Source organism: Eptatretus burgeri, chromosome 9 (assembly GCF_056783735.1).
Source record: "Eptatretus burgeri isolate ZD-2024b chromosome 9, Ebu_testis_v1, whole genome shotgun sequence".
Lineage (NCBI taxonomy): Eukaryota > Metazoa > Chordata > Myxini > Myxiniformes > Myxinidae > Eptatretus > Eptatretus burgeri.
Window position 1 is genome coordinate 27,928,179 of NC_140969.1, and position 27,174 is coordinate 27,955,352.

Here is a 27,174-nt window from a genome sequence, read left to right on the forward strand (position 1 = left end):
TGGGGACAGGAATACTGCACTGTAAATGGTGGACTTGTAATACCCTCCCCCACCTATAGGCAGCACAACAAGATACTCAGTTACAAAGACAATTTGCTTCCCTTCCTCTCCCTCCAAGACCACCAGCATAGATAAAAACACCTCTGTGCACTAATTGGGGTCATGTTGATCCTATGTTGCAAGTCTGGATGGAATCAGCCCACAACTACAGGAGTAACGCAACAAACAAACAAACACACAAAGATCAGCCCGTAAATTTCAGTGAGGATAAGGGAAGACGGGGGAAGTGACTGTGAATTTAACGCCTCATTTACTTTTATTCTTAACAAACGGGAACAGGAACAATGCAGACATGATTGGCCGAATGGCCTTCTCATGTGCCAAAGTTCCCTGTGTATATTTGTGTAATGTTGTTAAGAACAGGAAGAAATGGGGAGGGGTGAGGGTATAAGGAGTTGGAAGAGGGAGATCGAGACATTGGGAAGCAAGGGGATGAACTTGGGGTTGAAAGGGGAATTGAGTACTTGGGGGTTGGGGCAGTTGAGGACTTGAAGAAAGGGGGAGGGGATGACAGAGTTGGCTTGGGGGAGGGAGGACAGAGAGGAGACAGTTTGGATCGAGGGGCTTGAGGACTTGAAGAAAGGGGGAGGGGAGCACAGAGTTTGGGTGTGGTGGGAGTGGGGTTGAGGACCTGAAGTCACATTTTTGGATATTCGGGGTCTTTGGAGTATGTTGGGTCTTTTGGGTCCTCGGGGTCTCAGCAATTTAAAGGGTCAAAAGGTACATTCCAATAGTACGTAAATAATAAACATACAGCCACACGGCTGGACGGACGGAGGGATGGACGCGTGCCAAAACTGAGCTCTTTTTATACATAGATGCCAGCTCCCAAATCCATTTTAATAACCTTTCATAAACACTTTTGACCAAAATATAATTCGTTTCTGGTGAGGGATTAGACAGAACTAAATTATTGTCAAACCGGAAGATGGAACAATTCCCACCTGTGCTACTAACAAGTAAAGGATACGACTCCACATTAAGAAGAATATTTAAAAACTTGGCAAAAAGTTGCACAATCAAGTTAGTTATAGGTACTGAAGCTGAAAAGAAAAATAACTCATCAAAGATAAGAGAAGAAACTTTATTATTTTCAAAGACAAAAACACGCGTCTTTTATGGAATGACGTCAAAGCACAGATATACACAAAACATTGATGTACCACAAACATTTATGACATGAATATGACACAATGCATCGTTTGTTATGGATTTGTTTGCCTTTCCAACAGTGAATAAGGCATCATTTCAGAATGACTGCACAATAATCTTTCGATGTGAATCGTGGGAGAATCGATGGAGACGGAAGACATCGCTGTTGTAGAAAGCATCAAGACTATGAATGTTTATCTGACGTGCCTGAAAAATACACAACACACGTAAATTCCTCATGAGAATAAAGATAGTGAGTCCAGATAAGCAGTAAATATATATAGCTTTTTCTAACTAGTGAAAAACTGATATGAAAGATCGGTGCCTTCCAGGTGATGTAGAAAGCTGAAATTTTGTGTACCAATGGACATCGAAGCCGGTACATCGGGAAAAATCACGGAACCTTTGGAAAGTATCCGTAAATGCAAATATAAATAAAGGCAAATACATAAATGAAAAAAATAAACAGCAGGTGAGCGACCAAAGACATTGGGGAAGCAGGGTAATTTTGCATGCCGATGGACAGTGAAGCCGACACACCAAGAAAAATCACAGAACTGTCAGAAAGCATGCAGATAATGATAATATAAATAATTCCTTGAATAAATATAACAAGGTATTACCTTTAAATAAACAAAAATAATGTCAATATAATTCCTTGAAAAATAAAAAGACTTTTACCAGGCAATGAATCAAGTATGCTGAATGAAAATGAATTTTAAAATATCTATACTAATAAATGTCAGAATGTGTCCGTCAGTCTCCTCCATAATGATGAAACCTGGTGGTCCCAAAGTTTGCATGCATACTGAGGAACTCTAAGGTGATGCATTAATGAAAACTGAGTGTTTGGGTTAATTTAAACACCCATTTTGAGGATAATTTAGAGGGTGCTCATCACAACAAACCAAAATTAGCCGTACCAATATGGCAGCACGCTATCTTGGTCAGACCTGTCAGTTTGCAAGTCTTAAGTCGCCATTTTTTGGGCCTGCTCAACCATGCCTTGAATTGGAACAAGCTGCAACGATTTCTTAATTATCAAGTTTTTTTTTTCTTCACTTTCCTCACTCATGTTATCGTGACCTGTTCATCACAGCTACAAATCGCTGCATACAATGCAATGCTTATAAACGCTCAGAGACGCCAGCGTTCGTGGCTTTATTTCATTTCCGCACATGCAAAACCTCCAGAATCTGAATCTCAGCAGAATTTCAAAATTTAAGCTTCGTTATTGACTTCAGTAATTCTGACTGTGGAAAAAAAAAATGCTCATTTGTCCAATTCAGACATCAATTGGGTGTCTTTGGGTGCATGGTGTTTATGACTGATCAGCGATCGGTAATCCTTGCCAAGCCAGCCGTTCCATATCAAGCGTTTCATTGGAGTGTGTTGCCCGAGTATTTAAGCTACTTCGCACGTGCTCAGCGAGCTGCTTGGTTGTTCCATTTCAAAACAACTAGAAGTAAGACCTGTCGTTTTGCTGACAGGAATACCAATCTTGGCGTAATTGCTAAAATAAATAAATAAACAATAAAAATCAACTTTTGTCCTTAAAAACTGTGCAAATAAATTATTGAATATTAGCTGCTTTTTTCAAATCCTTTTTTTTAACTGTGTTGCAAGTAGAGCAACCTGCTTTGTGATGCTTTAAAAGGCGGTGTATAATTAGTGTTTTCTGAATCTAATCGATCTGAGCAACAGGATTGAAGGAGACTCATCTTATCACAAGTGAAGAATAAGATGAAGGAGTAAGATTTTCCGCCCGGTTTTAGATAGAACACGGTGGTTAAAAAGAAAACGGTGCTGTCTGGGCGTGCTGTATCACCCCGGTAATTCCCTGGTACGCTGCCTACCCTCCTCTCACGCTTCCTTCCCTTGCACTTACGGTCTTCCCCTCCCCACCTCACGCTGCCTCCTTCTCCTCCTCCCCACCTCACGCTTCCTCCTTCCCCTCCTCCCTCCCTCCTCCCCACCTCACGCTGCCTCCTTCCCCTCCACCCCCTCACGCTGCCTCCTTCCCTCCACCCCCCTCACGCTGCCTCCTTCCCCTCCACCCCCCTCACGCTGCCTCCTTCCCCTCCACCCCCCTCACGCTGCCTCCTTCCCCTCCACCCCCCTCACGCTGCCTCCTTCCCCTCCACCCCCTCACGCTGCCTCCTTCCCCTCCACCCCCTCACGCTTCCTCCTTCCCCTCCACCCCCTCACGCTGCCTCCTTCCCCTCCACCCCCCTCACGCTGCCTCCTTCCCCTCCACCCCCTCACGCTGCCTCCTTCCCCTCCACCCCCTCACGCTGCCTCCTTCCCCTCCACCCCCTCACGCTGCCTCCTTCCCCTCCACCCCCTCACGCTGCCTCCTTCCCCTCCACCCCCTCACGCTGCCTCCTTCCCCTCCACCCCCTCACGCTGCCTCCTTCCCCTCCACCCCCTCACGCTGCCTCCTTCCCCTCCACCCCCCTCACGCTGCCTCCTTCCCCTCCACCCCCTCACGCTGCCTCCTTCCCCTCCACCCCCTCACGCTGCCTCCTTCCCCTCCACCCCCTCACGCTGCCTCCTTCCCCTCCACCCCCTCACGCTGCCTCCTTCCCTCCACCCCCTCACGCTGCCTCCTTCCCCTCCACCCCCTCACGCTGCCTCCTTCCCCTCCACCCCCTCACGCTGCCTCCTTCCCTCCACCCCCTCACGCTGCCTCCTTCCCCTCCACCCCCTCACGCTGCCTCCTTCCCCTCCACCCCCTCACGCTGCCTCCTTCCCCTCCACCCCCTCACGCTGCCTCCTTCCCCTCCACCCCCTCACGCTGCCTCCTTCCCCTCCACCCCCTCACGCTGCCTCCTTCCGCTCCACCCTCCTCACGCTGCCTCCTTCCCCTCCACCCCCTCATGCTGCCTCCTTCCCCTCCTCCCCCTCCCCCCACCTCACGCTGCCTCCCTCCCCTCCTCCCCCCTCACGCTGTCTCCTTCCCCTCCTCCCCCCTCACGCTGTCTCCTTCCCCTCCTCTCACCTCACGCCGTCTCCTTCCCCTCCTCCCACCTCACGCTGTCTCCTTCCCCTCCTCCCACCTCACGCTTCCTCCTTCCCCTCCCCCCCCCTCACGCTGCCTCCTTCCCGTCCTCCCACCTCACACTGCCTCCTTCCCCTCCACCCCACCCCCTCACGCTGCCTCCTTCCCCTCCTCCCCACCCCCTCACGCTGCCTCCTTCCCCACCCCTCATGCTGCCTTTCCCCTCCGAACAATGGCGCATTTTTCGACAATTGAAGGAAGATGCCCTTCCCTCCTCCCAAAGCCCATCCACCCCCATGGATGGCTCCAGGCAGTGTTTAGTATGACCTGTTTGAATGTGCCGTTTTAACGCACCCAATTTTGTTCAATCCTGTACCAATGCAGAGATGCCAACTTTTGGAAATCAGAATTAGGGAGGATTTGCAACCGACACCAAATAATGTGCGCTAAGCGCACATCTCAAGCGCGGAGCGCTCGACCCTTGCGTCGGGGTCCAGGGCCCGCCTTAGGGCCCTGGAAGCTCTGGGGTTCTAGACGCTCTCTAGTGCCCTCTGAGCCCTATTTTGGAGCATTTAACATGTTAAGAATTCCCACTTTTTGAACAAAAAAAGGGGAAAATTGTGCACTTTTTAATGTTACATGTATGTTAATATTAGTAAGTTAGGGGACAATCAAAGATTAACAAAAAGCACAAAAGAAGCAATATTTTTCTTACCTTACTGGCTGGTACTACTGCTGCTTGCTTTTTCCATGGCAGCTTTGCTGAGTGACAGCTGTGTGGCTCTTTTAGCCCTTCTGATTATGTCTGGTAGCAAAGGGTGCTATGAGCTAGTTTTTCAATTAAGAGAGCTTCCAGGGTTTTGACACTCAAATTGGGACGAAATTCAGTATGATTCTTCCGTACAAGACTGAGTGCCCGCTCACATGATGCGTTCGAATGAGGAATGACCAAGATTCCCTTCATCACTTTGCTCAAATTAGGATACTTCTTGGCACCAGTGCAGGGATCTGTGAGCTGTGAAATCCGATGCCACTGCTCATCCACTCTCACTGTCTCAGTAGCAATTGTAGCTATGGAGGCGTCTGCCTGGTAGTGAGCGAATTCACTCTCAAGACTGTCTATGTCACTATCACCGCCACTGAACAGACAGGGGAATTTCTTGATGAAAAACTCCACACAGTCAAACCCCACTTCTTGGTGTAGCTTCACATCCAGCACCTGAGCATGCTTGGCTAATTCATCATCTAGCGGCCAGGTTTTGAAGATGTAATTGCAGGCTTTCACATAATATGAGCGAACTGCACTGAAGAAACCTTGGATGTCTGACTCACTCAGAGTGAAGGTGGATTTCTTGAGACTCCTTTGTTCCCTTATATACAGTTTGGCATCGTTCCCAATCATGAGGTCCTCATCATTCTTCTGATGATTTCTGTCAGAGAAGGGTACATTTACCAGAGCAACCGATGACACCGATGGTTTCAAAAACCGTACGAAGATATCTTTCAGAAGACCATTCAATTCTCCGTGCAGGAGATGAATACAGGGTTCGTCTCTTTGGAGCAGAAGATTCCCCTTCTCAAAAAGCTTGTTAGCATATCGAAGGAAGAAACAATAGAGTTTTGTTTGTGGAGACAAGAACATCCTGTTGACACGTTTTTCTCTAGATTCCTGCACAGTGTTTGAGGAAGATGCGCTTTTAGTTGTAGAACTCGTAGTACACTTAGCCGCAGGGCGATCACACTTGCGTTTACTGCCAGCAGAAGAGGTCAGACTCGTAGTACCAGATCCAATTTTACGTTTGAGGAGAGAGCTTGAGGTAGGTGCAGCCAAGGAAGAAGACCTCTGATTCGAAGGTTTTGCTGAGCTTCTATCAAGTGATTTGGCAAAAGCAGAACTTAACTTGGGTCCTTCTTTGCCTGTAGATGGGACTATCACAGTCTTTCTCGACTCTGAAGGGATCTGCTTTGTAGATGAACGTGATGAAGGGCCGGTGATGCTACCTGCTCTCAGCATTGGTTTTGGTGCTGTCCCTGCTGTCTTCTTCGCAGCAGATACTGCAGTGGTAGTGGTGAATGCTGCTCCACTAGTGCTTGATCCTACAGTGCCAGTACTGGCAGTAGATACAGTGCCGTCCTTCTTGCTCGTTGTTAGAGTCTTGGCTACAGTTGGTTGCATTTTTCTTCGTACTTCTTCTTTGAAGAAGAGGCGAAGTGGCTCCCACTGTTCAATCAGCCTGTCTAGGCACTGACCAAGGGACAGCCACCTTGTTGCGACATGCTTCAGAATCTTGTGTGTCGGGGCATCACAGAGTTCTTGCAGTGCTTTCACTCCTTTGACGCGTTTACTACTTTTGTCCAAGTAGTAGTAAATATCGATGAGAAAGTCATCTAATTCAATGGGTAAGGCCTGAGCCGCCTTCTTGGCCGTATTGTGCATCATATGGCAAGGGCATCCCATGATGTAGCACTCTGGATTTTGTTTGTGGATATAAGCAGCGACTCCTTTGTGCTTGCCCACCATGACAGAGGCATTATCAGCACAAAAGGAAACACAATTTCCCCACGGAATTTTCCTGTCACTGAACTCATGATCAAGCAGTTTGAAAATGTTTTCTCCAGTGGAATCTTGTTTGCACGCAGGCAAACTTAGCAAACCTTGCTTCACAATCCCAGCACTGTTGTCATAGTACGAAATCAGGACAGGATATAGCTGGGCCTCACCACTGTCATTGCTACCGTCTGTAGCTAGGCTAAATGGAGCTAGTCTAGCAATATCGGCAATAGATGAAGCAGTAACATTTGACAACTCACCAATTATTGCTGAAGTTTTTGTTCTTGCACATCCATACTTTGAAGCAACTTTTGAATCTGGAAACATCTTTTGAAATAGAGGTCCAGCATGATCTGAGACTGATATGGGCAAGTTATGTTCCACAATAAATCCACTAAAGAGAAGTTCCGCTCGGGTAACATCCTCTTCCTCGCTTGTCCCTTGTTTGGTGAAATAATTCAGAAGTGTACCGGTACTCGTGCTCGAAGATCTCTCCTTTGCAATGTCTGTGTGCCGTTTGCTTCCAACGTGCTTCCGAATATCATCGCGACCTCCGTGCTCAACTGAAATATCAACGCTGCATACTGTACAATACGCATGATGAATTCCTCTTTCAGATTTTCGAATACACGGGTATTGGAGACTGTATTCGGTCTTGTACTTCTGAGACCATTTCTTGGTCTTCGTAAGCTTCTTTTCTGCCATTTCGTAATCAACATCGAGGGCTTGAAGCATCGGTAACTTCGAAGTCGATGTTCCACAGCTGCAGCGCGACTTGTAGAACTCTAGCGGCTGTTAAACACCGCACGGTGGTCGCGACCGCTGGGCTGGTACGGGGCCCAGCTGCATGCAGTGAGCGTATCGCATGCATATACACTGTGCATACATACCGCATGCACTGTATTGCACACATACCGCATGCACTAAATCTCAGTGCATGATCGCATAAGCGAGATCCAGACCCAATGTTTCGCTGCTCCTCATTTGAATTTGCAATTTTTTTACGTACAATTTGGTAGCAGCGAACGTTATGGAGTTAGCACATGCTATACGTAGCAGACGATGCTTTTCATTCAATTCTCATACTAGTACATTCTGATTAGTGAACAGTGCAAAAATATCAAAATTTCTGGAGGATAAGGATAGTGATCGTAAGGGCGGGAGTTTGGGTGAATTTTCGGAAGCCTCCTGATGAAATCGGGAGGGTTGGCATCTGTGCCAATGCCAGCATAAGGGAACCATCTCCCCTTCCACCCCTGCTTTCCCTCAAGTCCCCCTCTCAAACACATCTCCAGAACACCCCCCTTCCCTTCCCCACTACCCAGTCTCCACCATCTTCTTCGCTCCCTCCCCCCTCCCAGAGTGTATTGTGATGGGCGGTGAGGCTCGCAGCACTCCCTCTTTCCTCACTCTCCACCCCCCCCCTTCCTCCATCTTAAAATTCCCGTCAACGAAAAATCGGATTGCATTTACTCATTGATAATAAAGACGTCAAAGAATATCAAAAAAGTAGATGACAAAAAGGATATGAAAAAAAAGTTGAAATGTAAACACCTATACATTATTAATATTAAAACGAGTTTCGTCCAAGGCACTACAAGGGAGAAGGTCAAAAGGTCCATCATGGCTGCACAATAATTGATAACCTATGATTGCTTGTCTCTGCTCCATCCTTTTCAAATGTTGAGTATCAAGCAAAGCAGCAGCAAGTAACATTTTAAAAGTCCTTGATATGACTCGGCTGGGAGTCAGGTTCGACTTGCCAACCTCCCACTTCTGTGCACATGACATCCCACTTCTGACACCAAATTTCATTTGCCCGGCCTCCCAATGAAGGTTACTACTCAAGCCGAGCGACTTGTGCACACTCATTTGGACATCTAAACACTCACGTCACACAAATGGTCGATTAAGTCCCATTTACGTGAAAACAACAGTAAGTGGGTCTGTCAGTCCACCTTCGAAAGCCTCTAAGCGCTGGTAATTATTGGCATTCTATAATCCGATTGGCCAATTTAATCATCTCCAGGGACGCATCCGATGGGTCAAAACGATCTTACGAATGCGGCACGTTGCCGAACAAAGCAAATACATGATCTTAAGAAGTAAGAATAATATATTGTGATGAGACGAGACAAGACGACAAACATAACAGACTTCAGGATAAAAGACAGACAGGCAAACACGATAACTAACCACAATACTTAACAGGTCAGAGAACCCACAACAAGGCAAGGAGCTTTCCACACACAATGCTCTTCCACATAAAACCGGACCAAGTTTTGTTAGGGTATTGCCCAAAGGGCAGCAAAAACTGGCAGCCGTTGACACATAGCTTGTAATCAATTCGACAGAGCACATGGAGGTAAAGCACCCAGAACAAAGGGACCATGCAGAAAGATCCAGCAAGAGAAAGTTGCCAGCCCAATTGTAAGAAACGAGAGAGCGAGAGCGAGAGCGAGAGAGAGGAGCCAATCCTACTGGTGGGCCATCACAAATGTGTGCAGACCCAATGATGTCCAGCTTACTAGCGTGATCCATCCACCAATCATGATGCGAGTGCCAGAAGCCACTACAGACAGGTTTTGCACCACTGCCTAACACCCTGCACATGGTCCGGTTTTGATCCAGTCTAAGATGAGAGGGAACAACCAGACGAGACGTCCTTACCGTCTATAACCATAAAATTTGTACATGCCTTCCCCGTCCCACCACGCCCCACCCCGCCCCCCATCCCAGCAGTGGCACAAAGGACAACTTCACTCGAGGCATTGATCTTAATGCAAAAGTTTTTCTAAATTCTTACTACAAATGGGGATGTTGCTAAAGCCTTAATTTTATCTCTGATCCCCCAAATAAACGCAACGACACAAAGCAACTTTGCAAACATAAGAACTACACTGACCCTTTCTTCAAAGTCTTTTTCAGAAACCTCGACTTGGTCTGGCACAGCACCATGACGACTGCGATGGTACCCCAGCTGTTCAGTCACCAGCTGCTTCAGGACAAAAAGCAGCAGCTCATTGTGGTCTCTCCGGAATGCCAGATAACGTGAGAATGTCTACGGGAGGCAACAAACGTGCTCACTGTGATGTCAGATCTCCCTTCAAACGTTGGTAAAAAGAGGCCACTTGTCACGAGAAAAGTTGTGAAACATGCAAATGGATAAAAAGGAAGGGGGCAGCACCTTCCGCATGCTCCGCATTACGCTGAATTTTTGGGTGTCGATGAAGCTCTCAAGCATTACGCGAATGGCCATGTTGACGTCATCCTCTCGAACGTAGTCCCGGAGGTGCATGCGAGCATGCGCCTCAGCCATTCTGATCATGGACTCGATATGCCTCACAGTGATTGGAACACTGCCAGTTGCCTGCAGCACACACACATATGGACTTTATCGAAATATTGACATTCCCAAGTCATCCAATTACATTATATTAATCCCACTGGAGCTTTTCTCAATTTAACGTACCATCGACTCCCGGCGAAGTGTGCTGTACATTCTTGCCACTTTATCCTGGTCCACCTGTTGCAGCTTGGGTCGTATACGCTCCTTACTAGAAAAACAAAGCAAAATTATTTGGATATCTAAATGCCTTAGACGATGTGCATAAACAAACTGGAGTTCATGGAACACCTGACCCACACAGTCTTGAGAAAAAGAACATGGGAAGGATTACCCCCTCATTATTTGGATGAAGTTAGCTTAGGCATTGCATCTTTGGGAGCCGCCATTTTGTCTGAATCTCGATGCTTCCCCGCCCCGCGAGTGCGAGCAGAAAATTTGATTGGTCAAGATGGCGTACACAATTTTGCCAAAGTATTGCAAGCTCGACTGAAGGTTTTTTTTGAAGTACAAACAAGTCGATTTGTATTATTGTGTTCAAAATATACAATTGAATTGAAATAACAGAAAAGTTTTAAAGGCTGTAGAAAACAAACAAATCATTGAATCTGAAGTTTACCGCCGTTGATGCATTTTGGGATACACAGTCTTTGACACCACCTTATTACCTTCGCATTCTGCGAAAGGTTATGTTTTGGTCGCTGTGTATTTATTTATTTGTGAATATGTGTGTTTGTTTGTTATTCGCACAACTCAGAAAGTATTAAACCAAATTGCATGAAATTGGGTGGGATGATTCGTGAGTATCCAAGGACGATTTGATTAGATTTTGGGAGCGATCGGGTCAAAGGTCAAGGTCAAGAAAAGGTCAAAAACACTCTTTTGAGCATAACTTCCTTCATAATACAGCTATCGACATGCAACCACCGCCATATTGTTCCATGACGAGATACCTTTCGGATATGTAGTGTCGGGTTTGACGTAACGTCATCGGAAGTGCGTCTAAATGACATCAAAAGATGACGTAAATTTTCAATTTTCGATCTCATCAGTTTTAATCATACCGTTTTGTAGGACTTACCTTAAGGACGTCACACACCAAATTTGACTTCGATCGGACTGACCGTTATGACGTCATTGATGTTTGAACATGACGTTTTTCAATTGTGGTTAAAATGTCCTGATATTTTATATTCAAATATCGATATAATTTATAAAGCAAAGTCTCCCAAATCCAGGCATTAGGATCAGTACCAAAATATCTGTTTATTGATGTACAGGTTTTGCCAATTAACTCTGTAGTCAAGGTCAAGGTCACACTCAAGGTCAAAATATACTTGTAGGCATAGCTTCAGATCTAATAGAGCTATTGACATGAAACCAACGTTAAAACGTTCAGTGAACTACGAGCTTTCAGAATGGTAGTCCCCGATTGGACGTGACGTCCCCGGAAGTGCGTCAAAATGACGTCAAAAGATGACATTTTTCAACTTTTTAATTTTTCAGTGTTTATCATTCCATTTTGTTGGACTGCCTTCAAGGAGGTTACACACCAAATTTGACGTCAATCGGACTGACGGTTGTGACGTCATGGATGTTTTAAAATGACGTTTTTCAAATGTGCCCAGAAAAAAGTTGCGGCGGCGAAGGTATGCGCTCTACCGAGTGCCCGTTCTAGTTTAACATGTTTAATTAGTTATCCGTGCCTGTTTTGTCCATTTATCGTCCAAAATTTTTGTCTGCTTTTTACCCAAAAAAAAACAAACAAAAAAAACCGTACATCACCAACAAATTGAAGAAAGGTGTTCATAATCTTTAAATACCATACACGATTTAAAAAGCTTTGATGTACTCAGCTACACGGAGAACAGTGGAACGTATGACGTCAAGACGTACCAGAAAGTAGGAACAGTAGGCTTTAACTTTTAACCCACAGCACCTGAGCAACGTAAGAAGCAATCGCGTTTTTCTTTACCATCGTGGCTGTTTTTGAAGCAATTGCTAATTAGTTATTTATACGAATCAGGTGCGCTTTAGAAAGCCTGTGTCGATTAACAGTTTGGCGATCCACGATAGTCACACCGGACTGGGCCGATTACCAATACTGATCTCGCTTGAAAACAAAATCATTTATAATACAAGTTGAAGTCAAATTGTAGTATTTTTTTTGATGTAGTGATATGCTGATATGTAACGGTATGGCCCATCATTATATTAATATCGGGGGGGAAAAAAACTAATAAATAAAAAACGATACCGCCGGAACCTATGGAAAAGGATCAAATACAAAGCCTGGGGATTCCTTCATTTGCGCAAGAAAGCAGCCAATAGCAGGAGTGAAGCTTTTTCTTTCTCATCAAGTGGAATACGAACCATTAATATTTGCTTCATTGTTTGTGGAGTCCAACACTCAACAAGAGTTTGTTTGCCGATTGCAGAATCCTTGAAAATCTTGAGATTGTCCATTTAAAATGTCAAATGCACGGTAAAGCCACTCGTGTTAAAATATCATGTGCTCGGGTCATTGTCGTTGAGGCCTGCTTATCGTACAGCATTTGCAACCGTGAAAACAAATACATGCCACTTGGCAAAATGTGGAGAAATGGGAACGTCATGGCATTTCCTTAAGTCACCATAACCTTAAACTTAACCACCCCTCCCCTTCCCCCAGATGGGCAGGAAGTTTGAATGGCCAAGTACGGAAAAGGATAGACGCTCCATCCTGGGAGGTCTCTTTGGAGACTAACGTGTCATAAACGGATAAATGAAAAAAGCCAAAGTTTGCGTCAAAATACCATTTTCTCAGGTAGTTCAGTGAATGTGCCAGCTAAACGCCAGCAATAGCTCAAACAATGTTAGACAATGGCATATATATATATATATATATATATATATATATATATATATATATATATATATATATATATATATATATATATATATATTGTGACGTCCACGGGACTTGAACAGTCCCGCCAATGTAGAATGAGCCGAAACGATGGAGGCGGTTTATTTATTTATAACCCAAACATGGCGGTTCTAATCACTCTACCGCAAACGGGACGAGGAAGGTGGCACGAGTCACTTTTCACTGAGTTGATGATGTTTATTTGTTTTTATTATTAACCAGAAATAATAAAACTCGGCAAGAAGAGGGATCCGGGGCGATTCGACGGGATGGTGTGGGATCGGGCGTGGGGAAAAACACAGACAATTCCAATGAATATACAGATCTCAATCCCTCTAAAGCGCCAAGCGCGCGCGCACGCACGCACGCACGCTCGCACGCACGCACGCACGCACGCACGCACGCACGCACGCACGCACGCACGCACGCACGCACGCACACACACACACACACACACACACACACACACACACACACACACACACACACACAACGTAGCTATTTCTGGTGGTCAGGCTGGACCGTGGTGTGGACGCAACTGTCCCTGGATCGGCGTCGGACGAGCTGGCCTTGCTCTCGTCAGGGGGGGCAGGAGAAACCGTGGTGCTGTCGACCTCCTGGTCTTGGCCCAAGTCCGCTCACAGCTGCCAGGGAACCAGTTCTGGCGCCAAATTGCGAGCAGGAGAGGGAGGCAGGTCCGCCCGCCATTCGACCCCATACTCCGAGTCAGCAGAACCCCAGAGCCAACCAAGGTGAGGCACAAGGCTCAGCAAGGCTCCAAGACACGATGAAGAACACGATCGAATCAGCACAACAACAAGGACGCTCCCCGCGCAGCAGCCTCTACACCAAAAAAACACGATCGTTTTTGTCCCGATCTTCTTCCTCTTCTTTTTCGACCCCGAACAGAACCTTTTTAATCCTCCTGTCCTCGTCACTTCCAATCGAGCCATTTATTGGCCCACCGCCGTCGCCTTCTGCCAATCGTGATCACAGGGCGGAGCCATCTGCTGCACTGTCCTGTGATGTCACGGCCAGTCTCCAGAGAATACCAAAAGGGGTTGACGCAGATACACTTACCCTATCCCGTGTCCCTATCTAATTACGTGACAATTATCATTTCCCCCTTGAAGAAATGAACATTTACTAGACAACTTATCACCACTGAATTGCTACTTATTACATCGAGATCCTGGTAAACTCGAACAGCATGGCATACCTAATTAAACATCCTAATTACCCTTTGAATGCATACCCCCCCCCTCAAACGTAACAATATATATATATATATATATATATATATATATATATATATATATATATATATATATATATATATATATACACATCTTCTTCTTCTGGCTGCTCCCGTTAGGGGTCGCCACAGCGGATCATCCGTTATGATCCGCATAATGATTTGGCACTGGTTTTACGCCGGATGCCCTTCCTGACGCAACCCTGGTCGCCTCTTACGACACAGGGATATGGTACACCTCTTTTAACCGGGGTATACACCGGCCCAGTATACTGGTACTCACTTCGCCGACCTCGGAAGGATGACAGGCTGAGTCAACCCCCTGGTGTATTAATTCAGTGGCCCAACGGGGCTTGAACTCAGGACCTTTTGGATCCCAAGCTGCTGCCCTAACCACTGTGCCAACACCAGGCGACAATGGCAAATATATATTTCAGTGTAGCTGAGGAAGCCTTACTCTCAATAACAAAGAACAGGAAAATCTCATCAATTGTGTCAGTCTGGCGAAAATGCAGGAAATTTAATGGGGCCAAATGCAAACAGATAGGTCGGCTTCATAGAAGTCAAGGCGCCATCGTGGTTGAAATGCGCTGTCAATTTAGTTGTGTGCAACGCAGGTCTTGATAATGATAGACTCTGCTCATGAGAAAAGGATGAAATCTCCAACATTGTGCAGAAGCAACTTTCAAGTGCCGACATTTCTGTTGCCATCACAGTGCGTTTCAGTGTATCCTTTGATGATCCACACCCTCACGCACCTGTATAAAAGGTACTTTCGAAGAAAATCCTGGGGCAGAGCTTGAACGCCAGTGGTGTTGATCGGTGGAAGTGCTGAATTACCATCACCTGCCCCCGCAGAATCGCGAGGACCGGCGGGGTGGTGCCGAACATGGCTGTTCACCACAAACCTTGCCAACATCTCGTCCTGGAAACAAGACATGATACAAACATGGGCTTACTTGAAATTCCAAACGATAGGCATCTTCTTATTTTTAAAAGCTTTCACACGTCTCATCTAAACATAGTACTCTCCCTACCTGCACAGCATCCACAGTGTCACGAACCACACAAAGGATGTCAAACCGGGACAGGATTGGCTCCGAGAGGTCAACATTGTCAGCAAAGGTTAAGGAGGCGTCGTAACGACCACCTGTTCGGAAGGGTCAGGAAAAAGAAAAAAATAGAAGCAAATGATGCAAGATGGTGGAGGTAAAGAAACAAGTAAAAACAAAACAAACAAACAAACAAGCAAGCAAAACAGCTTGAACAAAGTACACAGGTATGTCAACAAGGTATTACCTTTTGTTCGACTTATTTTTCGAGAGAGATCAAAACTCAAAGAATAGCTACGTCATGGAGGATTGAACGACTAAATCATGAAGTTTTGAAAGTTGACCGACTGGCCATAGGGTATAAAAGAGCCCAAGTAAGCAGTAATCCTGAAAGGTGAACATGTGCTTCACACGAGATGGTGGTAAACCACAAACTTCAGAGATTGGAGGAAGAACGAGACGGAAACAGGAAGCTGCAATACCACACGGATAAAGGAGGTAAGCAGAAAACTATCCATCGTGCCAAGTTTTTCTTTGACAAAACTGTACTTCCAACAACATACAAGGCCATGTTCCACAGCTCGATGGAGTACTGCTCCCCCCTTTGGGCTGGTGCCCCTGCCTCACACCTTGCACTTGTTGATGCAGTGGAAACCAAGGCCCTCAAAGTCATTGGAATTTGTATTCGTATGAAGCCGAATCTCTGGGTCTGTTAATCTCGCATTGCAGACAAGTCGGTGGCCTCTGTCTTCCAGCACCTCCTTTGTGGTCTTGCATCCTCTGCCTTTTCCATCCTCTGTTTCCTTACCCCTTCCCTCATCCCCGAGGTTTCTCCAATAAGGATGCATTCTGCTTTTCTCTCATCTGTGGGACCAACTTCCTTGGTCTTCAATCTCACTCCACCCTCTGAGGCTTCAAAATTCCTCTTCACCTCCTCCTCAGGTCATAAACCATATTTACAATCTTTTCTACCAACATTAGCCCTCCCCAACCCCACTCCTTCCTTTCCTTTCCAGGTTATTGTGTTTTCTCTGTTCACCCTCCTTTCCATTGCTGTTTAATTGCTGGTTCCCCCTTCCTGTTCTTTCAGCCCTCTAACAGTGGTTGAGGTTACATTCAGCTTCTTCACGACCTGTGTCTCCCCTCCCCCCCTTCCCCCACCATTCTTCCTTCAAGCAACCCTCTGTTGTGTCCCTCTACCCTGCTGAAGGTATGTTTAGCTTGTGTTCTCGCTGTTCTGTTGTGTTTACCTCTTCCTCAAGTCTCGTCTTTTTATGTCGGTGTGAGAAATCTCGAGAAATAGAGCTTTCATGTTAGTTGTCGTGGATAATACGCTTCCCAAACTTTGATGAGGCATTTCTTGGGGAACTTCCAGTTTCCTGCAGGTAATGATCCAAGCATGATGAATGGCCCAACAGGTGCTCGCAAGCCTTGAGCTACAGCACACGCCAACATCTTCAAATAACCAAGCTGGGCTCCATTGAATGCAGCATCCGAGAGAGTCCTCTTCTTGAAAAGAGAACCACCACACCTGCTCCATCTTTCCAATTACAAAGTGAAAAAATGCCACGATTCAGAAACCAATGACACAAGGAACTCATGTAGCTTGCTGCACAATAGTTAAGGCTCAAATCCCTAGACCTGAGCCCTTGACTGCTTGGTAGATGTGCTCGGTGGTGATACCCTCATTATCCCCACGCTTTTTGAAAAAAAAAAACACAGGGGGATACTGTAGCCGGCTGTCTGTGATGCTATCTCCTAAATGGTTGTGCAGAAATTCAACAAATTTGGTAGTTATGATCATCATATGGCAAGAAGGTGCAAGAGCAATGCCATGTTTGCCCCACCTTCCTGGGTGGGGTCAAAAGGTGAAATACCGAAAAATGCAATTACTGGCACATTTTACAATGAAACTTTGTGCATGCAATCAACATCGGGGGACGTATGAAATATGCAACAATTTTTTGAATATGACCCCCAGGTTCATGTCCCACTTGGTGGGGACTTGGGGTAACAGGGGTCACAACAGAAAACGAGGACACTCGGTAGAGCACATACCTCCACCACGTAATGCCTGATCCACGAGAACAACATATCGGGCCCAATACATTTTTGAAATGTCATGCTATTCAGTACTATATCGTTTTTGACACAGACTCTCAATGGTGAAGAATCACTTCGAAAATTAAATAATTCTCGTCTACAGATTCGGATTCAGATCTTCACCAAAATCGAATCGATTCTTCCTTGTCACACAGCCAACCTGTCCACCGAGTTTCATCCGAATCCATCCACAGCTTTTTGAAATATCGTGCACATAAACAAACAGACAGACAGACAGAAAGGGGTGAAAACATAACCTTCTTCACCTTCGGTGGCGGAGGTAATGATGTTTCACTCAAAGGGTCATTCCTGGTAGAACCCTTTGCTGTCTTTCAACTTTGCTTTTGGTGAGAAGCATGGGTAATTGCAATTGCATGCCATAGATTTTGCTCTAGTTATTCATTTGTGAACTGTCATGATGTAATGTTGATGTTATTCTCACTGGATGACCTACAAGTACGAGGTCCATCTAAAAATTAACGGGACTGACTTCACAGAAATTTTATTCCAAAAAATAAATTGAAATCACAGCTTGTCCCCTTCAAAATAGTTTCCCTCCAGTCTCACACACTTGTCCATCCTCTTCTTCCACTGTTCGATGCACCCCGGAAGGCTTCTTCTGGAATCCTCCGGAGCACCGTCGTCACGGCCCTTTTGGTGGCCTCCACATCAGGAAATTGGATCCCCTTGATCACCCCCTTGAGCTTGGGGAATAAGAAAAAAAATCACAAGGGGCCAAGTCTGGCGAATACGGGGGTTGCTCCAGAGTTGGCACGTTCCTCTCCACCAGAAACTGTCGGATACTCAGGGTACTGTGAGCAGGGGCGTTGTCATCGTGGAGCACCCAGGCGTTGTTCTCCCACAGATCCCTCCTCTTGTCCCGGACTGATCTCATGAGGCTCCGGAGGATCTCCTTGTACACGTATTGATTCACTGTTTGACCCTGCGGTAGAAAGTCGAAGTGGATGATGCCCTTGATGGCAAAAACGTGATGAGCATCACCTTGACCTTCGACTTCGACATCCTTGCATTCTTTGGTCTTGGTGATGCCGGACGTTTCCGCTGACGACTCTGCCATTTTGTCTCGGGATCGTATTCGAATATCCACGATTCATCGCCAGTAACGACTCTCCCGAGCAGGTCTGGATCATCCTCAAGGCGCTCGATAATGTCTTGACAGACAGTGACTCTGCTGTTTCTGGTCCTAGGCTAACAGCTTGTGGACCATCTTTGCGCATTTCGAGATTTTCAGTGATGATGCTCCAGACAATGTCCTTGTTGATGGAAAGTTCCTCAGCAATCATCCGCACCGTGAGTTGATGAACTGCGCACACCATCTGCTTCACACGCTCTATGTTGTCCGCCGTTCTGCTCGTTGAAGGTCTTCCAGACCGTGGATCGTCTTCAACCTCCTCCCGTCCCTCTTTGAACCTCTTGTGCCATTCAAATGCACGTGTACGTGACATCGTTTCTTCCCCATAGACTTGCTGCAGCATTGCGAAGGATTCGGAAGGTGTTTGCCAAGCTTGGCGAGAAACTTCAGATTGGCTCTCTGCTCACGACTCATAGCGCGACGACTCAGACTAGACAACGTGTAAAGCACGACCTGTAAAAAAAAAAAAATCACCAATCATATATATATATTGCTGGAATGTTGCAAAAGACTGTGATGCAACCCGTTCATTTAAGTTGTGTAAGTGGAGCACACAGCGGGCTCAGTCCCGTTACTTTTTAGACGGACCTCGTACGATACAGAATAACACTCCCATCACATGGTTAAACTAGAAGGGCACTCGTAATGCTCGTAATGCCTGATCCACGAGAACATATCTGGCCGAATACATTTTTGAGATATCGTGCTATATATTGTTTTTGAGCTCTATCTCTGAATGGTGAAGAATCACTGAAGAAATTCCAGTAGCTGGATCCGGATCTTCACCAAAATCAAATCAATTTGTCATGGTCATACACCCAACCTGTCCAAGTTTCATCCTGATCAGTCCACAACTTTTTGCTATATCTTGTACACAAACAAACAGAAAGGGGTGAAAACACAACCTCCTTCAACTTCTATGGCGGAGGTAATCACACCGGACAGCGTGATCGGCCAATATGCAATCCAGGTGTAATGGATAGTCGTAGGAATAACAGGGATAATTTCTACGGAGCATTCCCCCTGTCCAGAGGATTTTTTTTTTTGCATTTCTACATGTTTTAAGTGATTTCCAACCCCCCCCCCCCCCCAAAAAAAAAAAATGTTGGAGAAAAGAACTATAACTCTGTCAGCACTGTTGACATCATATTTAATGAATAAGATATAAGGTTCACTTGAGTGACCCAGCAGTATTGGCGGCGGAGGTTTTGCACTCTCCCGAGTGCTCCCCCTCTAGTTTTGTAATTGAAAGACTTTCTATTTAATCAGCCTTGGTGGCATAATGGTTAGAAGTATCCGTCCGCTCTGAGTCTGGGAAGTCGGCGATTCGAACCCCGGCCAAGTCGTACCAAAGTATTTAAAAAGTTAGTACGTGATGCTTCCTTGCTTGATGATCAGAATTTTAAAAGGATCGAGGCAATCATGGGTTTGATGGGCCAAATGGCCTACTCCCACCTTAAAATTCCTTGTCACGGAATGCGTATTATGAATATATTAACATTAAATCCAGCTCCGATTTTACACTGAATTCCCAACATGGTTAACCAGGAAGGAAAGCAGGAGGTGCAGCGAGTGTGAAGAATCTTTTCGGGTCACATGGGCTATTCACGAATACAAGTGGAATGTAAAACAATGAGCCCCGTCGAGATTCGAGTGCGGTTAACGCATCACAAATTCAGTTGCCGTGAGAACGGAGTTGTCCAAGTTGGAGCTGCAAGTCCTTACTCCACAGACACTGGTAAGCGCACAAGTCACATGGCCACATGGCACGGAGACAGACATGTTGGAGGATGCGATGCACAGGGATAGCTTTACCGATAGGATTTGCTGCAGCGATGATCGTGCAACGCGCTTGCAGCGACGTCACAATCCCCGCCTTTGAAATGGAAATGCTCTGTTGTTCCATGGCTTCGTGGATACTCGTTCGGTCCTGGTCAGTCATTTTGTCAAACTCGTCGATGAGGCACACGCCCCGATCGGCCAACACCAGCGCCCCAGCTTCAAGTGTCCACTCACGGCTCACAGGATGGCGCTGGACGTACGCCGTGAGGCCGACAGCCGATGATCCCTGGCCAGTAGTAAAGATGACACGCCCTGCCGTTTGCTCCACATACTTCAGGAACTGAGACTTCGCCGTACCAGGGTCTCCACAGAGAAGGATGTTAATATCACCACGAACTCTGTGCTTGCCACCTGCACACACAAGGACGCAACAACACGTACCCCCCTCATTATACGGCGACTCAATATGTGGAATTTCACTAAGATATAGTGTATAAATTAGAGAACCAATTTGGATCATTGTTTGTTCCTGTTACCATAATCTATACTGTAGTCTATAGGAGAGCCGTGTGTGTGTGTGTGTGTGTGTGTGTGTGTGTGTGTGTGTGTGTGTGTGTGTGTGTGTGTGTGTGTGTGTGTGTGTGTGTGTGTGTGTCAGAATTGTTAGAAACAGAAAAGGAAAAAAACAAGATGTGTTTGTGTGTGTTGTCATTTTTCTCAGATTGCACAACAGATCTTCATCGCACTTTCAGAGGTTCATCAGTGAGTACCGAGGAGTGGTTAGGCAAAAACTGTTTGGAAAAAAAAAGTTGCATTAGTATTATTGGGTTTTTTTTAATTTATATCGCTCCTTGGAGCCTCAGCCTTTGTAGTTATGTGAAAAAGAGATATTAAATGTTCCCCAACCCCATTACTTAGTGGGTGTAGGGAAGCGTTTCAGGCCCCCACAACAACAAAAATATATACATCTCTATTATTATACCAAGGTTGCACACTAAAAACTCGGCTCGCCATCACACGATCCCTATGAAATTGCTGTGGCACTTAGCGGACATGCCGACAATGTTTGGGAAGTTTTGGCGTTTCATAGTACCACTTGCATTTTGCACAATGCGTATTTTTGTCATTCCCCGTGTACGGTCTGTCGTCTGCTACCAGCTATGTTGTTCTGCTATCCCGTGCATGTGCACGGGTATCGCTAGTATATTTGATTTCTTCAAAATGTCAACAGGATGAGAAGAGCACTGCACAACGCCGGGTAGCCCTGCTTGTCAGGAAGAAAAGCGTCGACAGTTCCCTTACCCATTCTATCATTAAATGTGTATCGTGTAAATGTTATCATTTCAGATGTAGCGGAGATATCAATCAACGGCTTCGACTTCTTCAGCTACAATGTATAAACTAGCACCGTCAAACACTTTCCAGATGAAATCATTTACGAGTATGGCATTTGTGTTAATAACAGCCTTATTAAATGTAAATTTACCCAGTGAGAAACCGTCGGCAAGATTTTAAGTAAGTTTGTTTATTATTTATTTCAAAGATTTTTTGTTCTATTGGTGTTCTAGTCTGTCCAGTTATCGCATTTACCTTGAAGTAATCCTCCTTTTTCGTGGAATTTGGGATGATAATGGTAACAACCAAATAGTAGATACTATCAATCACTTTGATACTTGTATGTATTTCATAGAAAATAATAATAATTAAAGCTCCACTTCAAACTTTTGAAGCCCTGACCCCAATATTTTGATTATTTTCTGTCTTTCTTGGAGAGATAGTTGAGTTTTGCCTTTGTTAATTTATTTGATTGCCTGTAATTTAAGGGATTCCTTTGGAGCATTTTTTACCTCCGCCACCAAAGGTGAAGGACGTTATGTTTTCACCCCTTTCTGTCCGTCTGTTTGTTTGTTTGTTTGTTACTTGCAAAATCAAAGATTTTCCAAGTATATTGGTTAGTCGATTTTGTTATTCTGTCTCTGTCTGTCTGTCTATCGCCTACAGGTCACAATTTTAAACTAATCTTCATAAAACTTCACCACATGGTGGAGTTTGTCAAAAGCAAGAAGCCTATTGTTTTTGAGGTCAAAAGGTCAACAACTTAGGTGAGATTTCTAAAATCCTTAATTTTCATCCGATTGACTCGAAATTTGAAAAGCATTTTCATATCAGCTTAATGAATTCAACCACCAATTATTTTTGAGGTCAACCTTGGCCAAAAGTCAACATCTTAGGTGAGATTTCTAAAATCCTTAATTTTCATCCAATCGACTTAAAATATGAAAAGAATTGATATTTGGTCATTGAATTCAACGAGCCATTAATTTTTGAGGTCAAATTTGTTTTATGGATTCTGCAAATATCATGCTCTGCACGACGTCTTCTTGTTACTTGGAAAATCAAAGATTTTTCTGGTACGTTGGTCAGTCAATTTTGTTATTCTGTTTGTTTGTATGTCAGTCTGTCAATTGCCTTCAGGTCACAATTTAAAACCAATCTTCGCAAACTTTACCATGTTGTACAGGTAGTCTCAACAGAGAAGCCTATTGATTTTGAGGTCAAAGGTCATCTTGATGTCAAATTTCTAAAAATGTAAATGAAACAGCAATTGCATTACTGAATTGGGAAGCCAACTATTTTTGAAATCAAAAGGTCAAAGTTCAAACTTCGAAAATCAACAAATTTCATCTGAAAAATCCTGAACATTTTAAGCACAAATTGCAAATTGTAAGCATCACTGAATTTGGAAAGAAACTATTTTTGAGGTCATAAGGTCAAATCAAAGGTCAAACTTATAAAATCATCAATTTCAATCTGAGAAATAATCAATTTTCATCCGATTGACCTGAGCTTTGATTATGATCGTTAATTTTAATCTTAATGAAATGGAGAATTTGACGTATCCATGGTAATATTTGGAGAGTGGGCAGATTTTGCAAATACCGTGCTCTGCAAGATGTCTTTTTCTTGTTTGTCTGTGTCTGTCTGTCTGTCTGTCTGTCTGTCTGTCTGTCTGTCTGTCTGTCTGTCTGTCTGTCTGTCTGTCTGTCTGTCTGTCTGTCTGTCTGTCTGTGTGCAGGATATCATAAAAAGTCATGGACGGATCCTGATGAAATTTGTTGAGCAGGTTGGGTGTGTGACAAGGATGAACGGCATACATTTTCATGGCATCGCATACATACCTGGATTCTTTGCTTCTCCCCCAAACAGTGCAAGAGCAATTGCTCGCTTAATGTCTTCATGTCCAAAGATGGAAGGTCCAATGCTTGCAAAAATCTTGGGGTTCAAATACAAGGTTAAGGATATAATGAAAAGAAACATGAAGAGGAAAAAAAAAAAGACAAAAGGTTTGCTTTGCATTTCACAGTGAAATCAGAATCACACGCGCGCGAGCGCGCACACGCACGCACGCACGCACACGTTGGGTCACCCGATCAACATTGTGTTAATTCGGCTCAGTATTTGTGTTTTATTTGGGCCTACTCGTGATCATCCAACAGTGGCGCATCACTACCTCAGCATAGAGGGTTAGACCTTGGACTGAGCAGGTACGTTCCACCAGAAGACGACGCAAGGTCATTGGCAGGGCCGTTATTTCTTGTTTTTATGTCAATTTGATTCAAAGTTTCAAGTTTTTATTGTGACGATGACCTTCCATATGTGAAAATAATGCGGTACATGGAAAAAAAATTTCAGGGAAATTGGCACAGGGGTTTGGAAACATACAAGGAACAAAAACAATGAATAGTCCCAAGTGGGACAGACGTTCATCTCCCAATGGGTATTAGGGATCTTGAAGGGTCTCAAGGATCGAAGGGTTGCAATACCCTTTCCTCTGACAAGGGTAATTTAAAGGTTAAATTAAGAGGTTCAAATTAAACAACGAAACACCTCGTGAGATGATGGAATATCACGATATGTGATGGACATACAGACATACATTACATTTTGAGTTAATTAACCAATTAGTTTACTACCTGGACGAAAATTATAAAAAGGGCTCTTTTTAAAATAAAAAATAAAAACATTTAAGTTAGTTTTTGTGCATCAGTATCATGAATCATCATGCAGAGTTTCAAAACGATTCGTTGAGCCGCCTCAGAGGAGTATGAAAAAAACATGAAAAAAAAATGTCAATGGATCTATTCCCTGACTGAAGGCTTGGACAGATGGACTGAAGGACATCATTCTTGCTTTAACAGCCCTTCCCAACTCCATCGTAGATGAGCTAAAAACCAGACTCACTTCGTATATGAGGACTGACAATAAAGTTCCAGGATTAATGTTTTTTTCTCAACAGGTGGCAGTACTGGCTTGCGTTTTGCAATTGGATATGTATCTTAATCTTCCTGTCAATACTATGTTTACCGTTGTATCGATCAGTTGTGTTTTCTAGTTCTCCTGGAGTTTTCTTTCAATTAGGCCGAAGTCACATTTGCTCTCTGGCGAGGATACGGCGGCCGTACGCCCTCTGAATTGACAGTGCGGCGGCCGCAGAGTTTCTGCGGTGGCCTCAGGGTGGCCCTATGGCGTTTGGCTATATTTTACAGGCCGTAAGGTCGCCGTGGAATTATAACGCGGAGTTATAACTTTTTTCATTTCTACGTTCGCCGTAGCAATTCAACAAGCCAAAACAAAAGGAATGGTAAGAAAAAAAAAATTAACCCATTCGTTACTGTCTGTCTGGCCGCACGTTCGCCTTAGGGCCCCCCTGCGGTCCCCCTGCAGTCGCCTTGCGTCTGCCTTGAAAATTCTATGGCCGCCGCAGGAACGCCCTAAGGTCACCGTGCGACATCAAATCAAAGACCGTACGGCAACCCCATGCTTTCGGTCTCCACAATTTATAAATACGCCGTGCAGCTCCCTGAAAAATAAAAACATATGTGACTGCTACATTGTGTGACCATGGAAATACTGCGGCCGCCGTACAATTGCTAATGGCCGTAGATTTTGGAGACCCCACGGCCGCCGTGGCAAATGTGACTTAGGCCTTACAAGGGTTGCAATCGTGTTCTGAAGATGAACAACATTTGGTAAAACTTAACGAAAGCAGCACGGACATTCGACAAGTTGAAGCTGGTGTACGGAGAAGATGCAATGTCAAGATCACGTGTGTTTGAGAGGGCCAATAGATTTGCGGAAGGGAAAATGGACGTTCATTCATGATGATGCGTGGGACCACCCATCGATTGCCAAAATGGACGGAAATGTCAAAAGGGCGAGAATGTTGGTCCGATCTGACTGACGTTTGGAACTCCAATGAAAGGAAGTCATTGTGCATCAATGGAAGGGATCTCGAGAGTCGTGACCAATGAGCTGAATGGCCTTCTAGATGATGACTCCAAGGGTGATTTGAAACATGGCAGTGACGTTGGCAAGCGTGTATGGACTCCAAGGGAGATGACTTTGAAGGCGACCATGAAACATAATTAGTACATTTACAATAAAATTTTATGTTGCCTTAATCTTGGAATTTTAATTGTCAAACCACACACACACACACACACACACACACACACACACACACACACACACACACACACACACACACACACACACACACACACACACACACACACACACACACACACACAATTTTTTTACCTTTTGTTGCCTTGTAGAATTAATTAATTAAATCAATTAAATTAAATGGAATTAAATCAGACTTCTTACACTTTTATTTACACATTATAACTCACAACTTCCAAATGAAAAACAAATTTCACAATATTTTTGCAAAATACAAAACTAAAATATCTTGGTTGGATAAGTGTCCACCCACCCTGAGTTAATTTGTGGAAGCACCTTTGACAGCAATTACACCTGTGAATATTGTGACGTCCACGGGACTTGAACAGTCCCGCCAACGTAGAATGAGCCGAAACGATGGAGGCGGTTTATTTATTTATAACCCAAACATGGCGGTTCTAATCGATCTACCGCAAACGGGACGAGGAAGGTGGCACGAGTCACTTTTCACTGAGTTGATGATGTTTATTTGTTTTTATTATTAACCAGAAATAACAAGACTCGGCAAGAAAAGGGATCCGGGGCGATTCGACGGGATGGTGTGGGATCGGGCGTGGGGAAAACACAGACAATTCCAATGAATATACAAATCTCAAACCCTCTAAAGCGCCAAGTACACACACACACACACACACACACACACACACACACACACACACACACACACACACACACACACACACACACACACACACACACACACACACACACACACACACACACACACACACACACACACACAAAATGTAGCGACTTCTGGTGGTCAGGCTGGACCGTGGTGTGGACGCAACTGTCCCTGGATCAGCGTCGGACGAGCTGGCCTTGCTCTCATCAGGGGGGGCAGGAGAAACCATGGTGCTGTCGACCTCCTGGTCCTGGCCCAAGTCCGCTCACAGCCGCCAGGGAACCAGTTCTGGCGCCAAATTGCGAGCAGGAGAGGGAGGCAGGTCCGCCCGCCGTTCGACCCCGTACTCCGAGTCAGCAGAACCCCAGAGCCAACCAAGGTGAGGCACGAGGCTCAGCAAGGCTCCAAGACACGATGAAGAACACGATCAAATCAGCACAACAACAAGTACGCTTCCCGCGCAACAGCCTCCACACCCAAAAATCACGATCTTTTTGTCCCGATCTTCTTCCTCTTCCTTTTCGACCCCGAACAGAACCTTTTTATCCTCCTGTCCTCGTCACTTCCAATCGAGCCGTTTATTGGCCCACCGCCGTCGCCTTCTGCCAATCGTGATCACGGGGCGGAGCCATCAGCAGCACTGTCCTGTGACGTCACGGC

The 27,174-nt window shown here is 45.1% G+C and overlaps 2 protein-coding genes across 3 annotated transcripts in view; both read right to left on the reverse strand.

The window, feature by feature from the left end:
* Positions 1–27,174, reverse strand: part of LDLRAD2 (low density lipoprotein receptor class A domain containing 2) — an 814,009-nt gene that overhangs the window by 84,723 nt on the left and 702,112 nt on the right. The gene's annotated exons all lie outside the window — the stretch shown is intronic.
* MCM2 (minichromosome maintenance complex component 2) overlaps positions 1,129–27,174 on the reverse strand; it is a 51,641-nt gene continuing 25,595 nt past the window's right edge. Inside the window, exons 10-17 of the mRNA XM_085894488.1 lie at positions 23,543–23,636; positions 20,397–20,774; positions 15,311–15,423; positions 15,032–15,198; positions 10,237–10,321; positions 9,952–10,134; positions 9,670–9,825; positions 1,129–1,419 (exon numbers count right to left, since the gene is read on the reverse strand). Of these exons, the coding sequence (XP_085750614.1) occupies positions 1,309–1,419; positions 9,670–9,825; positions 9,952–10,134; positions 10,237–10,321; positions 15,032–15,198; positions 15,311–15,423; positions 20,397–20,774; positions 23,543–23,636 (1,287 nt within the window). The 3' untranslated portion in view covers positions 1,129–1,308. The remainder of the gene's footprint in view (positions 1,420–9,669; positions 9,826–9,951; positions 10,135–10,236; positions 10,322–15,031; positions 15,199–15,310; positions 15,424–20,396; positions 20,775–23,542; positions 23,637–27,174) is intronic.